This window comes from Chinchilla lanigera, unplaced genomic scaffold, assembly GCF_000276665.1.
Source record: "Chinchilla lanigera isolate Chin_1 unplaced genomic scaffold, ChiLan1.0 scaffold00076, whole genome shotgun sequence".
In the NCBI taxonomy this organism is placed as follows: Eukaryota; Metazoa; Chordata; class Mammalia; order Rodentia; family Chinchillidae; genus Chinchilla; species Chinchilla lanigera.
The window spans coordinates 5,051,116-5,065,904 of record NW_004955477.1 but is presented as its reverse complement, the minus strand read 5'-3'; the positions used below and the strand labels follow the sequence as shown (position 1 = coordinate 5,065,904).

Genomic DNA, 14,789 nt, shown 5'->3' with positions numbered 1-14,789 from the left:
CAAGTCAGTGTGACTCCAGTGCTCATCTTGCTCCCCACAATGCCTATCACTCAATAATCTTGATCCAGGCCCACAAGAATCTGGTGCAAATCTGGAAAACCTGGCAGAAGATCTTGGTGAAACTGCCTCCAAAGATGAGGCACCACCCTAACAAGTAAAGGTCACTGCTGCCACCTTCAGTGCTTGGCTGCTATCATTAATTCTAAAGGGCCCTGTTTTTCTGAGGTTGCATGGGCAAGAAGGGTGGGAAAATAGAAGCGCGTCGATATAATGAGTAACATATATTTTTATTAGTTACTTGGCAGCTTTGAGACTCTGTCTCCACTCATAAAATGGAGATGCTAGTGACACTTTGGATTAAATGATTATTTGCATTGATGCTGCGTACTGAAAGAGGCTTCTCAGCATCCCTGGGTTCCATGTAGTAGACAACAGCAGCATTCCTTCCGCCACATTTATGAAGAAAAATGTTCCTGGACTTGGCCAATTGTCCTCTAGGGGGCAAAATTGCTTCTGGTTGAGAGCTGCCAAAATGAGACCTGAAACACTGCAGTTCCTCTTCCTCCTAGGCTTGGCTTAGAATAAAAGCCTATACCAGAGGGTCTTAGGCTGCAAAGTTTTCATCTATGTCTCTAAAGTGTAGGGGGCTGGGGATTTAGGATGGAAGAACCTGGAGCATGACCTTAATGAAATGTTTTTTCTCCATTTTGTTTGGCACTGAGAGATGTCTCATGCATAAAATAGAGAGGACACTTGGCTTCATTCCTCATGAAGTGAAGTGTCCTCCAGCATTAAGTGCCTCAGGACAGCAACAGCCGCGGCAGCCAGGAGCTCACAAGGAGGTGCACAGTCTGAGAATTCTTAAACAGACCTTGCCCTTTTAAAACTTTCCTCTAAAACAGCGTTCCTAAATAAGAGCCCTGCCTGAGAGCTCTTCACCACTGCCATTCCTTCAGAGAGTAGCTTGATTTTTCATCTTGGAATTAAATAAAGAGGCAATTTGAATCAACCATGCTGTATAAAATATCTGCACTTTATGCAATAAATAGGTTAAAAACAAGCAGGTAAAATCAGAAAATTATATGTTTTTAATTATGAAGCAAAAAGTAAAAGCACACATGGCATAGAATAACTGTTAAGGAAACTATTAAAAACAATTTATGAAAACACTATAAAGATAAATAAAATACCAGAGGTAGCTTTTGGTGATCTGATAGTTCCCATTACCGAGGAAACTGTCTCTCTTAGAGCATCTGCCATCACATTTGGGCCCAAGAGCTACAGGGGGAGAACTGCCAGTGTACGTTCCTCAAAAGCATCCTTTGGGGATAAAAATAAAATCATGGCCATAGCACAGTATGGTACATGAAAGAACCTATTTGTGCTGGGAGATTCAGAGTCCTATTATTGGACAGAAAATATTATTTGTCTTGAAATCATGGTGCAATGAGATGGACAACACAATCTCAAAGGAATGTCCCATGAGTTTCTCTGGGAGATGTGTCAGACAGGTGCGCCAGGGCAGTTCACATCATTCTGCCTAGGAGGCAGACTTTATGGTCTCAGTACCTGCAAACTGATTCACTGGACTACATAATGTCTCAGGCAGGGCATGAGCTGGGGTAAAATGTAAGCATATTGAGCTCTAGGGAAACTGTCATTCCAGAATGTTTTCATTATCCTGACTTTGAATTTCTATTTCTTCACTGAAAAACAATATGGGTATTTTTTTCCTTTTGGTCTTTAGCTTATTATGTTGTGACAGTGTTTATGTCAACAACTGCTGTACAGTTTCAAAAGAAAAACTAATTCTTAGGTGAGCTTAAAAGCATCAAACTGTTGATGTGCAAAACTTCAAACAGTAAACCAAAAAATTTTAAATATAAATTAAGCAATAACATCAACTAAAAGGCTAGGCTTCAACCCCAGGCTTCAAAGAAAGGAAAAAGGATGTTGAGAAGTCATAATCTGAGTCTGTAGAGTTCTAAATGCATTATACCAGACTTTCAAGTTACACAAAGAATTTTCAGGTGTATGCCCTTTCAAGGGGAGCAGAGGTACTTCTTTGAAAGGAGGCTGATCAGGAAAGAAAACACACTGACCTTCATTCCTAGCCATCCTGAGGCTGTTGTTAGGGCCACAGCCCTTGAGGCAGTTCCCCAACATGTGGGTACCCTTCCTCCCTCTCTCCTATCCTAAGCCCTTGGCATGGTGCTGCCACAGACTAAAATTCTTCCACAGCCAAGAAACCAAATGGTGATGTATCTGCAAATAGTCAACCCTGCAAATTTGCTTTCTGAGCACTAGCATGATTTATTCCTAGGAAACCTGGCATCTCTAAGGTAGAATTCCTTTCTAAGGCTTAGAGCTCTTTCTTGTCCAGACTACATGCCAAATTAACTTTGGCAGAAAGATCAGTGAGCTCGCAATCCTGGACTCTGATATATCTGATGGATATTATTTGTGAGGGGCAAAATGCATTATACTTAAAAGGAGAGAAATCACTAAGTTACAAAAAGAGACATGGAAAATTTACTTCATGAAATGTGATTATGTGTGTGTGTCAATATATACCATGTATGTTCAGTTGCTGAAAATGTTAGACAATACTTTAATAGATGGAGGGAAGTGCTTCCTGGTCAAGAGATGTGTGAATCAGTAGTGAGAGGGGCAGAAGAGGAGGAGTAAGTAGACAAGGAGGGAGAAGGGAAGGGAGGAGGAGGAGGGAAAGGAGGAGGAGGAAGTCATACAGAAAGGATCCAGGCTGTAGTTAAAGCATGCTCAAGTAGCAGGATGTAACATTGTGAACAGGCCACATACATCAACCTAGGAGGTGTTGGGACAGTCTTCACATGGTCACTGTTTTCTAAAACACTTAACGAGAAATACACACATGAAATAAACTTAAATTTTAAGTGGGGGGAAATGTGAGAGATATCAGAGTATAAAAAGAACAGACTAGTTGAGTGAAAATTCCAAACACATTGATATCAGTCAACACATTTAAGCTAATGATTTCCAATACTCACATGATTGACAACTACACAAGACTAAATGCACAGGTCAATAAAATCCATTCCATTTCATATGCTAGTCTTCCAGACAGGTCCAGTTATAACCAACTATCACTAGAGCCAATGTGCTGACTGAGAACACGGTAAGTATGTCAAAATGGAAAGAATCATCTCTTCCATTTGCTGTGGGCAGAAATTTATGCTCCCAACTGATTCCTTTCCTATGCTATCACCCACAATCTACATCACAAGCTGTCAGTCTCTTCAAGGATGGGCAAAGGATACGTCTCACCATCTAGCCAAAATTTTGTGAACTGTCTTATTTTCCTTTTTGCTTTATCTTCCAGTCAGCTGTAAGTGTGCTAGATTTTGGAAAGCTCCATATTTCCTCTGATTTTATATTCATGCTCTACATGTCCTTATTTGCAAAACATAGCAAGTTGTCTATGAAAGCAGATAGGATATAAACCCCAAATTATAAAATTATTCTCCTTTAGTTCTCAGCTCAACCTAGAAAAGACTAGTTAGCCTATGACTTAAAACCTACATTGACAGAGAAGGACACTTGATAATGAATGAATATCACAGTAGTAAACTATGACAGCTCTGAGGAAGTAAACACGTTGATTTCACTTATTTTCATCTTCAAAGAGGAGGGCATTGTGTGTAGGAAGGAAGATAGAGAGGACAGAGAATCTGAGTGCTGGTACTTGAATTTTTCAAAACTCCACTGCAAGTCTGAATAGTTGACAAACATACCAAAAACTTTGTTACTTGCTATGCAGTCAGAATGAACATTTAAGTCTAATTTTAAAAATGTGCAAAATCACATTTAGTGCTGCCTTTTCTCTCACTCAACACATGCTCCAAAAATGCCCTTCTCGAGTAAAATTAAAGCAGTTAATAAGAAATGCTTTCTTGGAAGGGAAAAAGAAATTAAATCAATCCGACAGACTGGTTTTGTACCAGGTCACGCCAATGGTTGAAAATTCTAGGAGATTATTGGCGTACAAACAGCATCCAGCTAGGGTGAACCAAAAGCCTATGTCTAGAAGAGACATAGACATTCAACCAAATGGCCACATTCCTTTTAGCAGCTGAGAACACCATGACAGCCAGAGCATGACTTCAGAGCTATGCTATAAGCACAAGAAGCATAAATCTAGAAAAAGGGGCTAATATGAGACCCAGGACAGATGCCAGTCCTCAGCAGCTGACAGGGGAGGTCTGTGCTCCCAGTATAGCCTGAGATCTTCAGTGCAGATTTCACATTCACATCCATCCAGGAAGATGATAAAGCACTTCTGATGCTAACACACAAACACACTTCTACCATTTCTGAACTGTGCTTATCTTAAATGTCATCTTGCCATCTGGCAATAGCACATCCTAGAGTAGAGTTATAATGTCAGGCCATTGCCGATCAGTCATTATCTGGAACACAGCAACCAAGCAACGCTGTCCTTTGGGACATTCATTTAGTCCTATACCTTGGATTCTTGATTTATAAGTTGTTGCATCCAGCCTAACGGATGCTGTGTTTAATTACATTTTTACAAGCCCTATGTAGTGAGCAATGGCATGTTCACAGAGACAAGGCCGAATAAGCACACAAATCTTTAAGAAACCACAGAGGATGATTTTCTCAATTTCTAAGCCATGGGTGGTAAAACTGCATGTCCAGTTCTGCCATTAAAACTTAAATACAGACTCCAGAAGGTTCTAGGAATCATGGCTTATCCTAGTGAGGCAAGAGAGTCTCTGATCCATGCCACCAGAGGGAAGTAGGCACGCTGGCATCATGTACACTACTAACCTATTCAGTCACAGGCAGAAAAAGAAAAACAGTAAATGACATAGAAACACTGTTGTAAGATATCTCTGAAATGTCTACAGGAAAAATATTTTTTCCCAATATTTGTAATATTTTTGTTTTTCCAGACATGCGCAGCAGGACTAGTACAATGTATAGTAATAGAGAATATCACTTCTAATGGCACATGCTTCTGGGAGAAAAAAAAAAAAGCAGCCATGTTGTGGTTTCTATGCTCTAAATGCATTAAGGTAAGAAATAAACCTTGTAGAAAAGTTAAAGACATTAGAATAAAAAGCCTCCATCACTCTCTAGAGGAAAAAGAAGGCACACCTGAGACAGAGAGCTATGGGAGCAGGGTGGACTTAGGGCTTGGTGCTGGGGTAGTTGGCTTGGGTTTAAACACCAGCCCCACCACCTCAGCTGTGTAGCTTTTGGCAGTTTATAAACCTTTAAGCTTCAGCTGCCTGTGTAAAGTTGCCACACAAATGGCTAGAGGGCTGCTAAGGGTGTCGAGGACACTATTACTGTGGTTTGTTTTTTTTGTTTTTGTTTTTTTTTTTGGTTTTTGGTTTTTTTCTGGTACCAGAAATTGAACTCACGACCTTGGCACTGTACCACTGAGCTAAATCCCCAGCCCCTACTATGTAATATTTAACTCCATGGAGGGCCTGGCACACAGGTAGAATGTCACACGTGCCCCACTCAGGCTCCCAGAATCAAGCAAGTAACACATCACAAAGGGTGAATGTGTCGCATGAAAAATGAGACATATTCATCCGTTTAAAATTGGCATTTGTACAAAGATGTTAAAGAATACCTAAAGGTCACCAAACCAGCTATCTCCAAAAGGTTTATCCTACAGAAGGGCACCATTTGGTGGCCAGAGGATATGAGAATAAAAATTACATTTATCAGTACCTGTCCTTTGATCCATGTCTAAAACACCTCCTTCCTGATTACTCTTTTACAGCTCATGTTGACACGGGGACTTGTTCTGGGGGAATGCGTCAACTGTGAGGGATGTGGGCTTGCTTGCGTTTTTAAGGAGCAGAATCTCTACAAACAGAAGGGCTTAACTTAGACCCAATGCATGCATTCAGAGGTACATACACATACACACACACACACAAGCACACACGCAACTTATCCATGAAATGCCAATGAAGGAAATGATGCTGGACCACTTGGCTTTAAATGTGTGATTTAGATAGTTCAGTGCACATTTTATGTAAAGCATATCACAAGCTGTGGGGACTTGACATTCAAATGGCTTCTCTTATCAAGATGTCTTTCAGGGCTGCAGCCTCTGTGCACAATGAATAAGAGGACACAGAGGACACAGTTGCTCCAGCCTATACCACTCCGCACACAAGATTTATCCTTTGAAGTCTTAATTGTATCGAGTGCAAGAGGACACTGAGCAATCTGTGACCTATCTGCATAGAGGTCCTCTTTTCCCAGAGCAAAACGCCTGCCTTTCTGCGCTGATGGTTCAGGGGCTTTGGTCTATGAGTTACCACATCAATCTGCTGTCACAGCACCTGAAGCTTTTCAAGTGGCCATGCTGAAGGAGGTGCCCAGTGGGCAGGGAGAAGGTGATTCTGTCTGCAGCCAATTCACAGTGCCAGAGAATACGAGGCAGACCATATCCTTGCCCCAGAAACAGCAGAACATCCCAGAAAAAGCTGGACAGGATCCCTGGAGCCAGAATCCCAGCCAAAACATTCCCAGCTTTCGTCCACAGACCACATTTACTGACCATGTGGAGTAATGGGCCAGCCCCCAAAGAGGCCAGGGTTAGAGGAAGGAAGGCCCGGATGGAATAGCAGGAAAAGGGCGAGATACAACCAGGATGAAAAATCTTCCAACAGGCTTTTATTCATCATAAAAACATCCTATAAATCAGTACATAGAGTATTCGTTTCCAGTAAGATGAGTTCACTTTGGTAGGAACCCTGAAAGTAGGGGCACCATAAAATCCAATTGCAGGGAGCCAGCCACATCCAGCTTTTGGGTGCAGTGACCCCCACAGGTGTGGAACTGACAAGCTGAGCACCAGGATATGAGCACTATGTTTGCAAGACCCAGAAAGCAAGTCTATATATGGGGTCATGAGGGAGAGGATGGAGCCCAGACCCTGGCTGCCCATGCTATGCTCAGAGCTTCTTTGTAGAGCTTCCTGCAGTGGTGCCCTTGGCCCCCGATACAATGAGATTCGTGGTTCCAAGACAGTGGGTTATTTGTTATTGTTGCTGATTTGTTTGTTTTCACTGTGTGAAAGAGAAGTCCATTAAAAACACTTCTGTAGCACTTCAGAGTAATTCTTAATTGCCAATCATGACAGTAAACCCTAACAGAGAGAAAAGAAGCAGATATCAGGAATTAAAGTTCTTCCTTTTCTAGATGAGAATTCAAACACTAAGGAGGAGCCACTTATGGAATCTGAAGTTGCACAGCAGGTAGAAAGGTGATAAGTAGGGACCAAGACTGGGCTCTGCTCCCCCGGCCAGGGCTGAATCTCCTGCAATGCCCAACCCTCCTCAGCTTCCTCACTTTGTAGTCCAAAGCACTGTCTTCATATGAGAGGTGATTCCAGTCACAGCAACATCCGACTTAGTGTGGACAATGCTTTCTCATGCTTAGCCCTGATGGAAGCCTACTAAGAATCCTGCAGCTTATGGAACTCAAGGTCAGTCTCATCCCTGGTGTCTCAGGAGACACCAAGGGAAAGGTCATTGTTGCTGTGGATTTGTATATGAGCTGGATAACAGGTATTAAAAAGACACAAAGCTATTAGGGAAACACAAATTTATCAATACCAAGAGAAACACTACAGATCTATTAAAATGGCTAAAACAGAAAATTGACAACCACAATGGCTTGATGTGGATCACCTGCACCTGTCTTACATGGATGGTTAGAATGTGAAATGGTATGGCCATAGCTGGACCATTTCTTATAACACTTAATGTACAATTACCTTACAAACTAACATTTGCAGCACTAAGCATATATGCTAGAAAAATAAAGACTTGTGCTTACTAAAAAAAAACCTATGCATAGATGTTTGTAGCACCACTATTCATAACAGCTCTAAACATCCCTCAAGGGAGAAATGTTTAAGCAAACCGTGGCCAACCTACAACATGAAATACTACTCAGAAATGAAAAGGAACAAACTATGGATATATGCAATGATCTAAATCAGACTTTAGGAAATTAAGCAGAGTATAGAAAGACAATCCTAAAGATTATATATCATAAAGCTACACTACTGTAACATTTTTGATATGAGAAACACTTTAGAAAAAGAGAACACATTAGTGACATCCAGGGATCAGGGTTGTTGAAAGGGAAAGGGAAAGGTGATTGTAAACAGTTATGAAAGGGGACTGAAATACTGATAGAACAGTAGCTTGACTGTAGCAACAGATGCAAGAACACAACATTATAGAATTAAACACAAAAACCAAAGAGTGCAGATCAGTAAACTGGTCCTAGTCTATTCCCTGGTTATAATATGGTACGACATTTCTGCAGTGTCATCGCAGGGGAAAACTGGGTAAAGGTCATATAAGACACCTTCATTCTTTCTATTAAGTACATGGGAAATCTATGATTATTTCATAAAATCTAATAATGAAAACCAAAACTGGTGGAAAGAAATTTCTCCTACAAACTCTCATGCCATTGCCAAGTCTGTGATCATTGTTGGAGCTCACAGAAACTATAAAACCCACAGAGCTAGAATATTAAGCAACAGCCTTCATAGGGAGATGATAAGCAAAGCACAAATTGAATATTTCATAAGTATGGAGAAAATGCTCATGATTTTTAAAAAATCTGAAATATGCAAAAGGCAAAGCCTTTTAAAAGCCTAGCATGGAGCAGAGAATCACTATGGCTACTAAAAACATGGGTAAAAGAAGATGGCATGTTGTTGAGGACAGTATCTCTCTGTGATTAAGGCTGAGGAAGCTACTGTACTGGTTCAGGCTGCCTCTCTCCCAGAACAGAGCCCATGTACCTAATGTCTCAGCTCTGTATTTGCAAAGGAAGTCCCCATGATCTCCACGTCCATGTCCTGAGTAACTATCTGCTCACGAAGCAGATGGTACTTTATAAGAATGTCACCTTTGTATCCAGGCCACATCATTGTTCCCACCAGAGATGAATGAGGTGAGAGCTTGTCCCTTGCACTTACTTATTCTGCATCATGTTCATTATCACCCAGTCGAAAGGGTAGACGTTCTTCCCAATGAGATTCTTAAACATGATGAACGTTTCCATCAGGAAATCCTGAAATAAAAAATACAACATTGAAAAAGTCCACCAAGAAACAGGTAAAAATACAGTACCCCTCCCTGCAAGAAGACATGAAGAGAAGATTATAAAAGACTCCATTATTTTTAGCTGAATGAAAATACTCTAAAACTTAATGAAGTTGTATTCATAAAAGCTGTGTATTAGATCTGTCTTTGTTTTTGTCTAGGTACCTCTTGTCTGACGTGGCTTTCTTAGGGACATATTTTGAAATAGTCCCTGCGTATACCTCCTTAACAGTTTATTTAAAAAAAAAAAAAGGTACATCCCCAAAGGTTACAATATCCTTTCTGCTTATAGGGAACTATGCTTTTTAAAAGCCTAATAGGTAGGTAGATTGTAGCTTTTTCTTACATTTACTCTAAATTCATCTTTCATTATGAATAGTCCCCACCATGCTGAATATGTGAAAGGAATATCCATTCCTTTTTCTTATGGAATTGAAAAAACAAAAGGCATATCCTGGCCATCTGCACACATCCAGCATGATGTAAAACATGTGAACATGTGCTTCTTTGTCAAACTCTTCAGTGCAGCAGCTCCATCCCCCCAAGGGACTCAGTGACAGCTCTGGCTAGTTACAGATGATTTCTCTGTACTACTCACATCTACAGAAAGGACAGTAGGGTTCAATGGATGCCTTGCTGCCCCATCTCCTTCCAGGCAGATAAAAATGCTCCTGGCATCAGCAAGGGATACCCTTTACTAGGGGCTCTCTGTGTGCCTGTGGAAAGTAGGAGAACTTCCTGTTTGTGAGGACTGGGCACTTATTCTGTGCTAACCTGAACTAGCCAAGTAGTTGCTATGAAAAACACACACCTTCAGTAGACCTACATATACTCAAGGCATGGGATAGGAGGAGAAAAGCAATAGAAGTGACATAAAAATGAGGCCGTGATCACAGGTTATCAAATGAGTCGGTATTTCTCATTTATTTAATCTACTGCATCATAATTAGGTGCAATGGCTGTGAAGGCCAAGGTGGTGAATGGAATTCAAGCAGCTAGGAAAGCAATTCCCAGGACAAAGTTTGTACCCACACCACTTTGCAGAGAAGCACAAGTTAAATGTGATGACTATTAGGAGACATTTAAAGTTAACATACTTTCTCTGCAATCTTAATAGCCATGCAGGTTTGCTGTAATTCATATATGCTGGGGAGGAGCTTGGTGTGAGGATCACAAATGAAACTCAGGGAGCAATTGACCCTGATTATCATTTTATAATATAGGCCTCCAGGCCAGGAAAGGGTTTTAGGACCTTGGCAAGGCCAGGACAAAAAATTGGTACAGATGTTCAGTGTTGACCCAAGAGGCCAAAACTGGCCTCCAAACTCTGCCTGTGAGTCCCCTAACCTTCAGAGCTGAAAAGCAGAAGCATCCTGGGTGCCCACCTGGTATATAACTGGCTTCTTTGTCCACTTTAGTCATTGACATTCCTATTTCCTACTTAGTTCCCCCATTTTCACAGGAGCTTCCCATTTTGATGACCAGGTTGAGCATTTTGCCTGCTGAGTGCTGTAATGTAGCCACATTTCCATTTGCATAGAATTGCTGGCTTTCTTGCTGATCATTCCTTGAAGCCTAATAATTGAGATGCAGGGTCTGTTTTTCATTATTCTAGAAGAGAGGCCTTTTTTTCCCAGCTCCTTTTCTTTTCTAGGAGACACAGTCCCATACTTCATTAGCATGGCTCAGCTGTTAAATTTTGGGACTTTGCTGATCAAACAAAATGCTGCATGGAGGGGGAGATGAGATTCTGCAAGGCTTCCTTGTCAGGCTGCATGATTCACTAGCCAAGGTGGTCCAAAGAACTGTTTGCCAAGCATGGCTGATGAGGCTTCTCAGACTGTTATATAGAGGTCTTCAACACAACAACAGATAGTTTGTGAAAGTTCCATCATTTCACAAAAGTCATTTTATTCCTGTTGAATACTTTAGTTTGACTGCTGCACAGGGCTTCTTATATAAGTGGGCAGCTCTAACAATAGCCGTCGGTGCATTCCAGAGGCAAATTCTTCCCAGAAATCTATCCGCTTCTTTCCATCCCTAACTCCATCAACTCAAATAAACAGTCATGTTCTTGTACCTGGACTGCCACAGGGGACTTCGAACCCATCTACTATGTCCATTCTTGCCCTTTGTATCCCAGAGGGATCTTTTCAATTACAAGTCTGACACAGTCACCATGTTCTCCCAGTCTTGCACTTAAGCCACATCTATAATTGCTTCCCAATTCTCTTAGACTAAAGATAAAGCGTGTTGATGGTCAGAATAAGAACATTCTGCAATGCCAAAGGAATAACACTTTTAGACTAGGTCTATCAACAGATTTTCCACCCATCTGATGAAAGCCTGCTGGGGAATAGGTTCTCTGTCATTTTTTGTGGGTGTCAGTTTCCATCAAGATACTTAAAAATTGCAAAGAAGAGGTGCGTATCTCTAGAATGGAGTCATCTGGAAGTTACCACATTTTAACCCAGAGGATAAACAGCACCACCAGTCAGCATGCCATTCCCTGCCTCCTGATGAGACAGAACAAAGTGCTGGACACTAATTCTGAAACACTCATGCAAAAAAGTTGAGTTTCAGGTCAAACTTCTGGTTTGCAGGACAGATGAGAAGGTGGATAGAAACACTAGTTGAAAGATATCACAAGACAGCAGCACTCAAAGAATCCAGAATGAGGGATAGTCTACCAAGCTCATGTTTGGTCTCACTCCCCAAAATATAAACAAGCAATGCCATGAAGAAAGGAAGAAAGCAAGGTAATAGGTTTACTGTAGAAAAGGATGAAAAGACATTAACCTAAGTCAGCAGATGCTTCTAAACTGAACTCTGAAGGCAGCTGCTAATGAAAGGAGTGAAAGAAGGAAAGCTGATCCAGTGTTAGGAGATGACGGTTGTCCATTCAAAGCAGCAGCAAGAACTCTGAAGAATGTTCCAACTCTCAGAGATGTTTGCCGAGCCCCTTAGAGAGAAGCATCTCATTTTCATTGGTGGTTTATTGTGTAGACAGAGACACACTGAGATACACAGAAGATGCACTTATCCGCAAGTGCTTGCAACTGAAAAACTCAGATGACAGGAATAACTGCCTACTACTGTTCTTTCAGCTTTCCTGTATTTTTGAAAAAATACAAGTAATACCTGGGAAATCTTAATAAGGTCAAGTGGATTGTATTAATGTCAAAATATGGTTTTGATGTGTTAGTTTTGTAAGATTTTACTAATGGCAAAACTGGATAAAGTTACACAGAACCCTGTTATTTCCTATAGGTGCATGTAAAACTTTACAATGATCTCAAAATAAGAAGTTCACTCAAAAAGAAAAAAGTTAGATGTAAGGGCACATTCATATACTCCCAGTACTCTGGGAGGTTGAGGCCAGAGGGTCACAAGTTCAAGTCCAGCCTGAACAATGTAGCTACTTAAGGAGACCCTGTCTTAAAAAAGGCTGGGAATGCAGTTCTCTGCAAAGGCCCTGGGTTCAATCTCCATTATCACAATAAAATGCATTAAAATAATTTTTAAATAGAGAGGGGGGAAAAAAAGCAAATGGTTGAAAAAAAACAAGCAGACAAAAAATAAAAATTTCTGAGCACGGCCTAGGAGGAGAGTATGAGTGGTTTGATACCTCAAACCCTCTTCACAGGCTACCCCCAGGGACCCTCATACCTCCAGCATAGGCCCCAGCAGTGCTCCTTCCCTTCACCATCTGCCCCTCTGCCCACAAAGAATCTAACCACTGAGTCACCCTGAACCTGCTTACTGGCACGAACATCCTTTCAGAGCAAACACGATTTTGGTGGATTGGAAGGACTCTGATTAACTGAGACAGTCTGCACTGGACCACAGAACTACAAGAGGTGGGCCTGTGTGTGCTGGTCCTCTGGGCTGACACAGTCTGTCATGAATAAACTGCCACTGAGTGAGCTACATGGACAAGGAAATGATCATGAGCAATAAAAAAGCTGTAAATGGAGACTGGCTCCTCTTTCTAGGCACGGTGAAGCACCCGCAATAGGAACTAGCACCATCACAGCACCCTTTCATGCCTAGTTCACATGGAACTGAAGCCTTTTAATACACCACATGCCTCAATAGCAGAATGTTTCTTAGGCAAAAGCACTGTCTGTGGTCATGTTCTTGCCCTCATATTCCCCATGAGCCTCTTCCCTTGCCATTTCCTACATGTACTATGCCAGCCTGGACTGCCCTAGTTCAGGCTGATGATGAACTGGAACAGACTGGGTAAGCTGCTGTGAAGGGGAGAAACAGCATCCGGCTGCTGAGAGCAGGACAGGTGTCAGAAAGGGGTTCCCAGAGAGGGTAGGGCTGACTGTAGGAAGGGGTTCTGCTCCCCCTCCTGATCCTGAGTCCTGGACACAGGACAGACACATTATGGGGCAGGTCAGCATCTCCACTGCAGAAGAGTCAGAAGATTGTTGGTAGCTCAAACAGGAGAGATAGGACTGCTTCTACTGTGAGGGAGATTTGAGTGGACAACACCGTTGCTATTCTTTCCTGGATCAGTCTTTCCACCTGTGCTCTCACTGTCTCAGGGTACAGGATCATTCAAGCGCTATAAAAGCAACAGCTCAGTGCACATCACTTTGGTGTTGAGAGTAACTGTGATTTTCTTCAAAATGGCAATAACTCTCTAAAACTTAGAGGTAACAAATTTGAAAACCTGAAGTACAGTGCTTATTAGAAGGAAGCAAGTACCCAGAAATGGTTTAGGCTATTTTCACTTTGGAATACTAATTAACTCCCAATTATTTCACATGAAATAATCATAGTTTTTTATATCTATCACAATACAAAAGCAGTCAAATACTTTACCTGTAGTTAATGAATAGGAACACATTTTTACAAAGGTTCTGGCAGATTAACAACAAAAAAGGTTTACTATCCTTGCAGTGTGAATTTGAGATCTCCAAATCACAAATGCGATTTTATAATGGAAATCAAATTGTCTGCAAATAATTGATTTTCTGAACTGCTGTGTGTAAGGGAAAATAATTTCTTGGGAAATTAGGACCACAACATGGAATAAATATATCTGATTCTCGGCTCTGAGCCGGGAGAGAAGGCACACACTTGGAATTCAGTGAATTACAATAATTTTTAAACATCATGTTATGCAGTCACTTTTCACAATACACTGAAGCTTCCCTATGGTCAGCACCACTTAATAATTTAGATTAGATGTTTTTAACAGTTTGCCTATGCAGGCCTTGACAATGTGACTGTTTTGATAAAGCACAAATTATTAATTGGAGTCCTTACTTTTCAGGATGGGTAATTTTTCTCATTCAGAAAACTTTATTATTCAGCCTAGAATGTTATCTATGAAATTGTTCATATATTCTTTCCACTGACCAAAGCAGAGCATAGTGAAATATTTAAGCTTCAATTAAGGCATTTAATGCTAATAAATGTACAATCTGATTTACTAAGCCATTATTTTAAGTGAATCACTTAATATGATATATATGCCTATGTTACATATTTGAGTATGCCTCTACTATAACTGCTCATTAATATTTAGAGAAAATGGAAACATACAGAGAAATGTACAAAATATTCTTTTTTTTTTTCTCTGAATCAAGGTCTCACTATGTAGTTGTGGCT

At 41.0% G+C, this 14,789-nt stretch overlaps 1 protein-coding gene across 3 annotated transcripts in view; it reads right to left on the bottom strand.

Moving 5' to 3' along the window:
- Positions 1–14,789, bottom strand: part of Dock1 (dedicator of cytokinesis 1) — a 518,033-nt gene that overhangs the window by 177,908 nt on the left and 325,336 nt on the right. For all 3 annotated transcript variants that reach the window (XM_005402009.2, XM_005402010.2, XM_013503070.1), the window contains exon 29: positions 9,035–9,129. In XM_005402009.2, the coding sequence (XP_005402066.1) occupies positions 9,035–9,129 (95 nt within the window). The remainder of the gene's footprint in view (positions 1–9,034; positions 9,130–14,789) is intronic.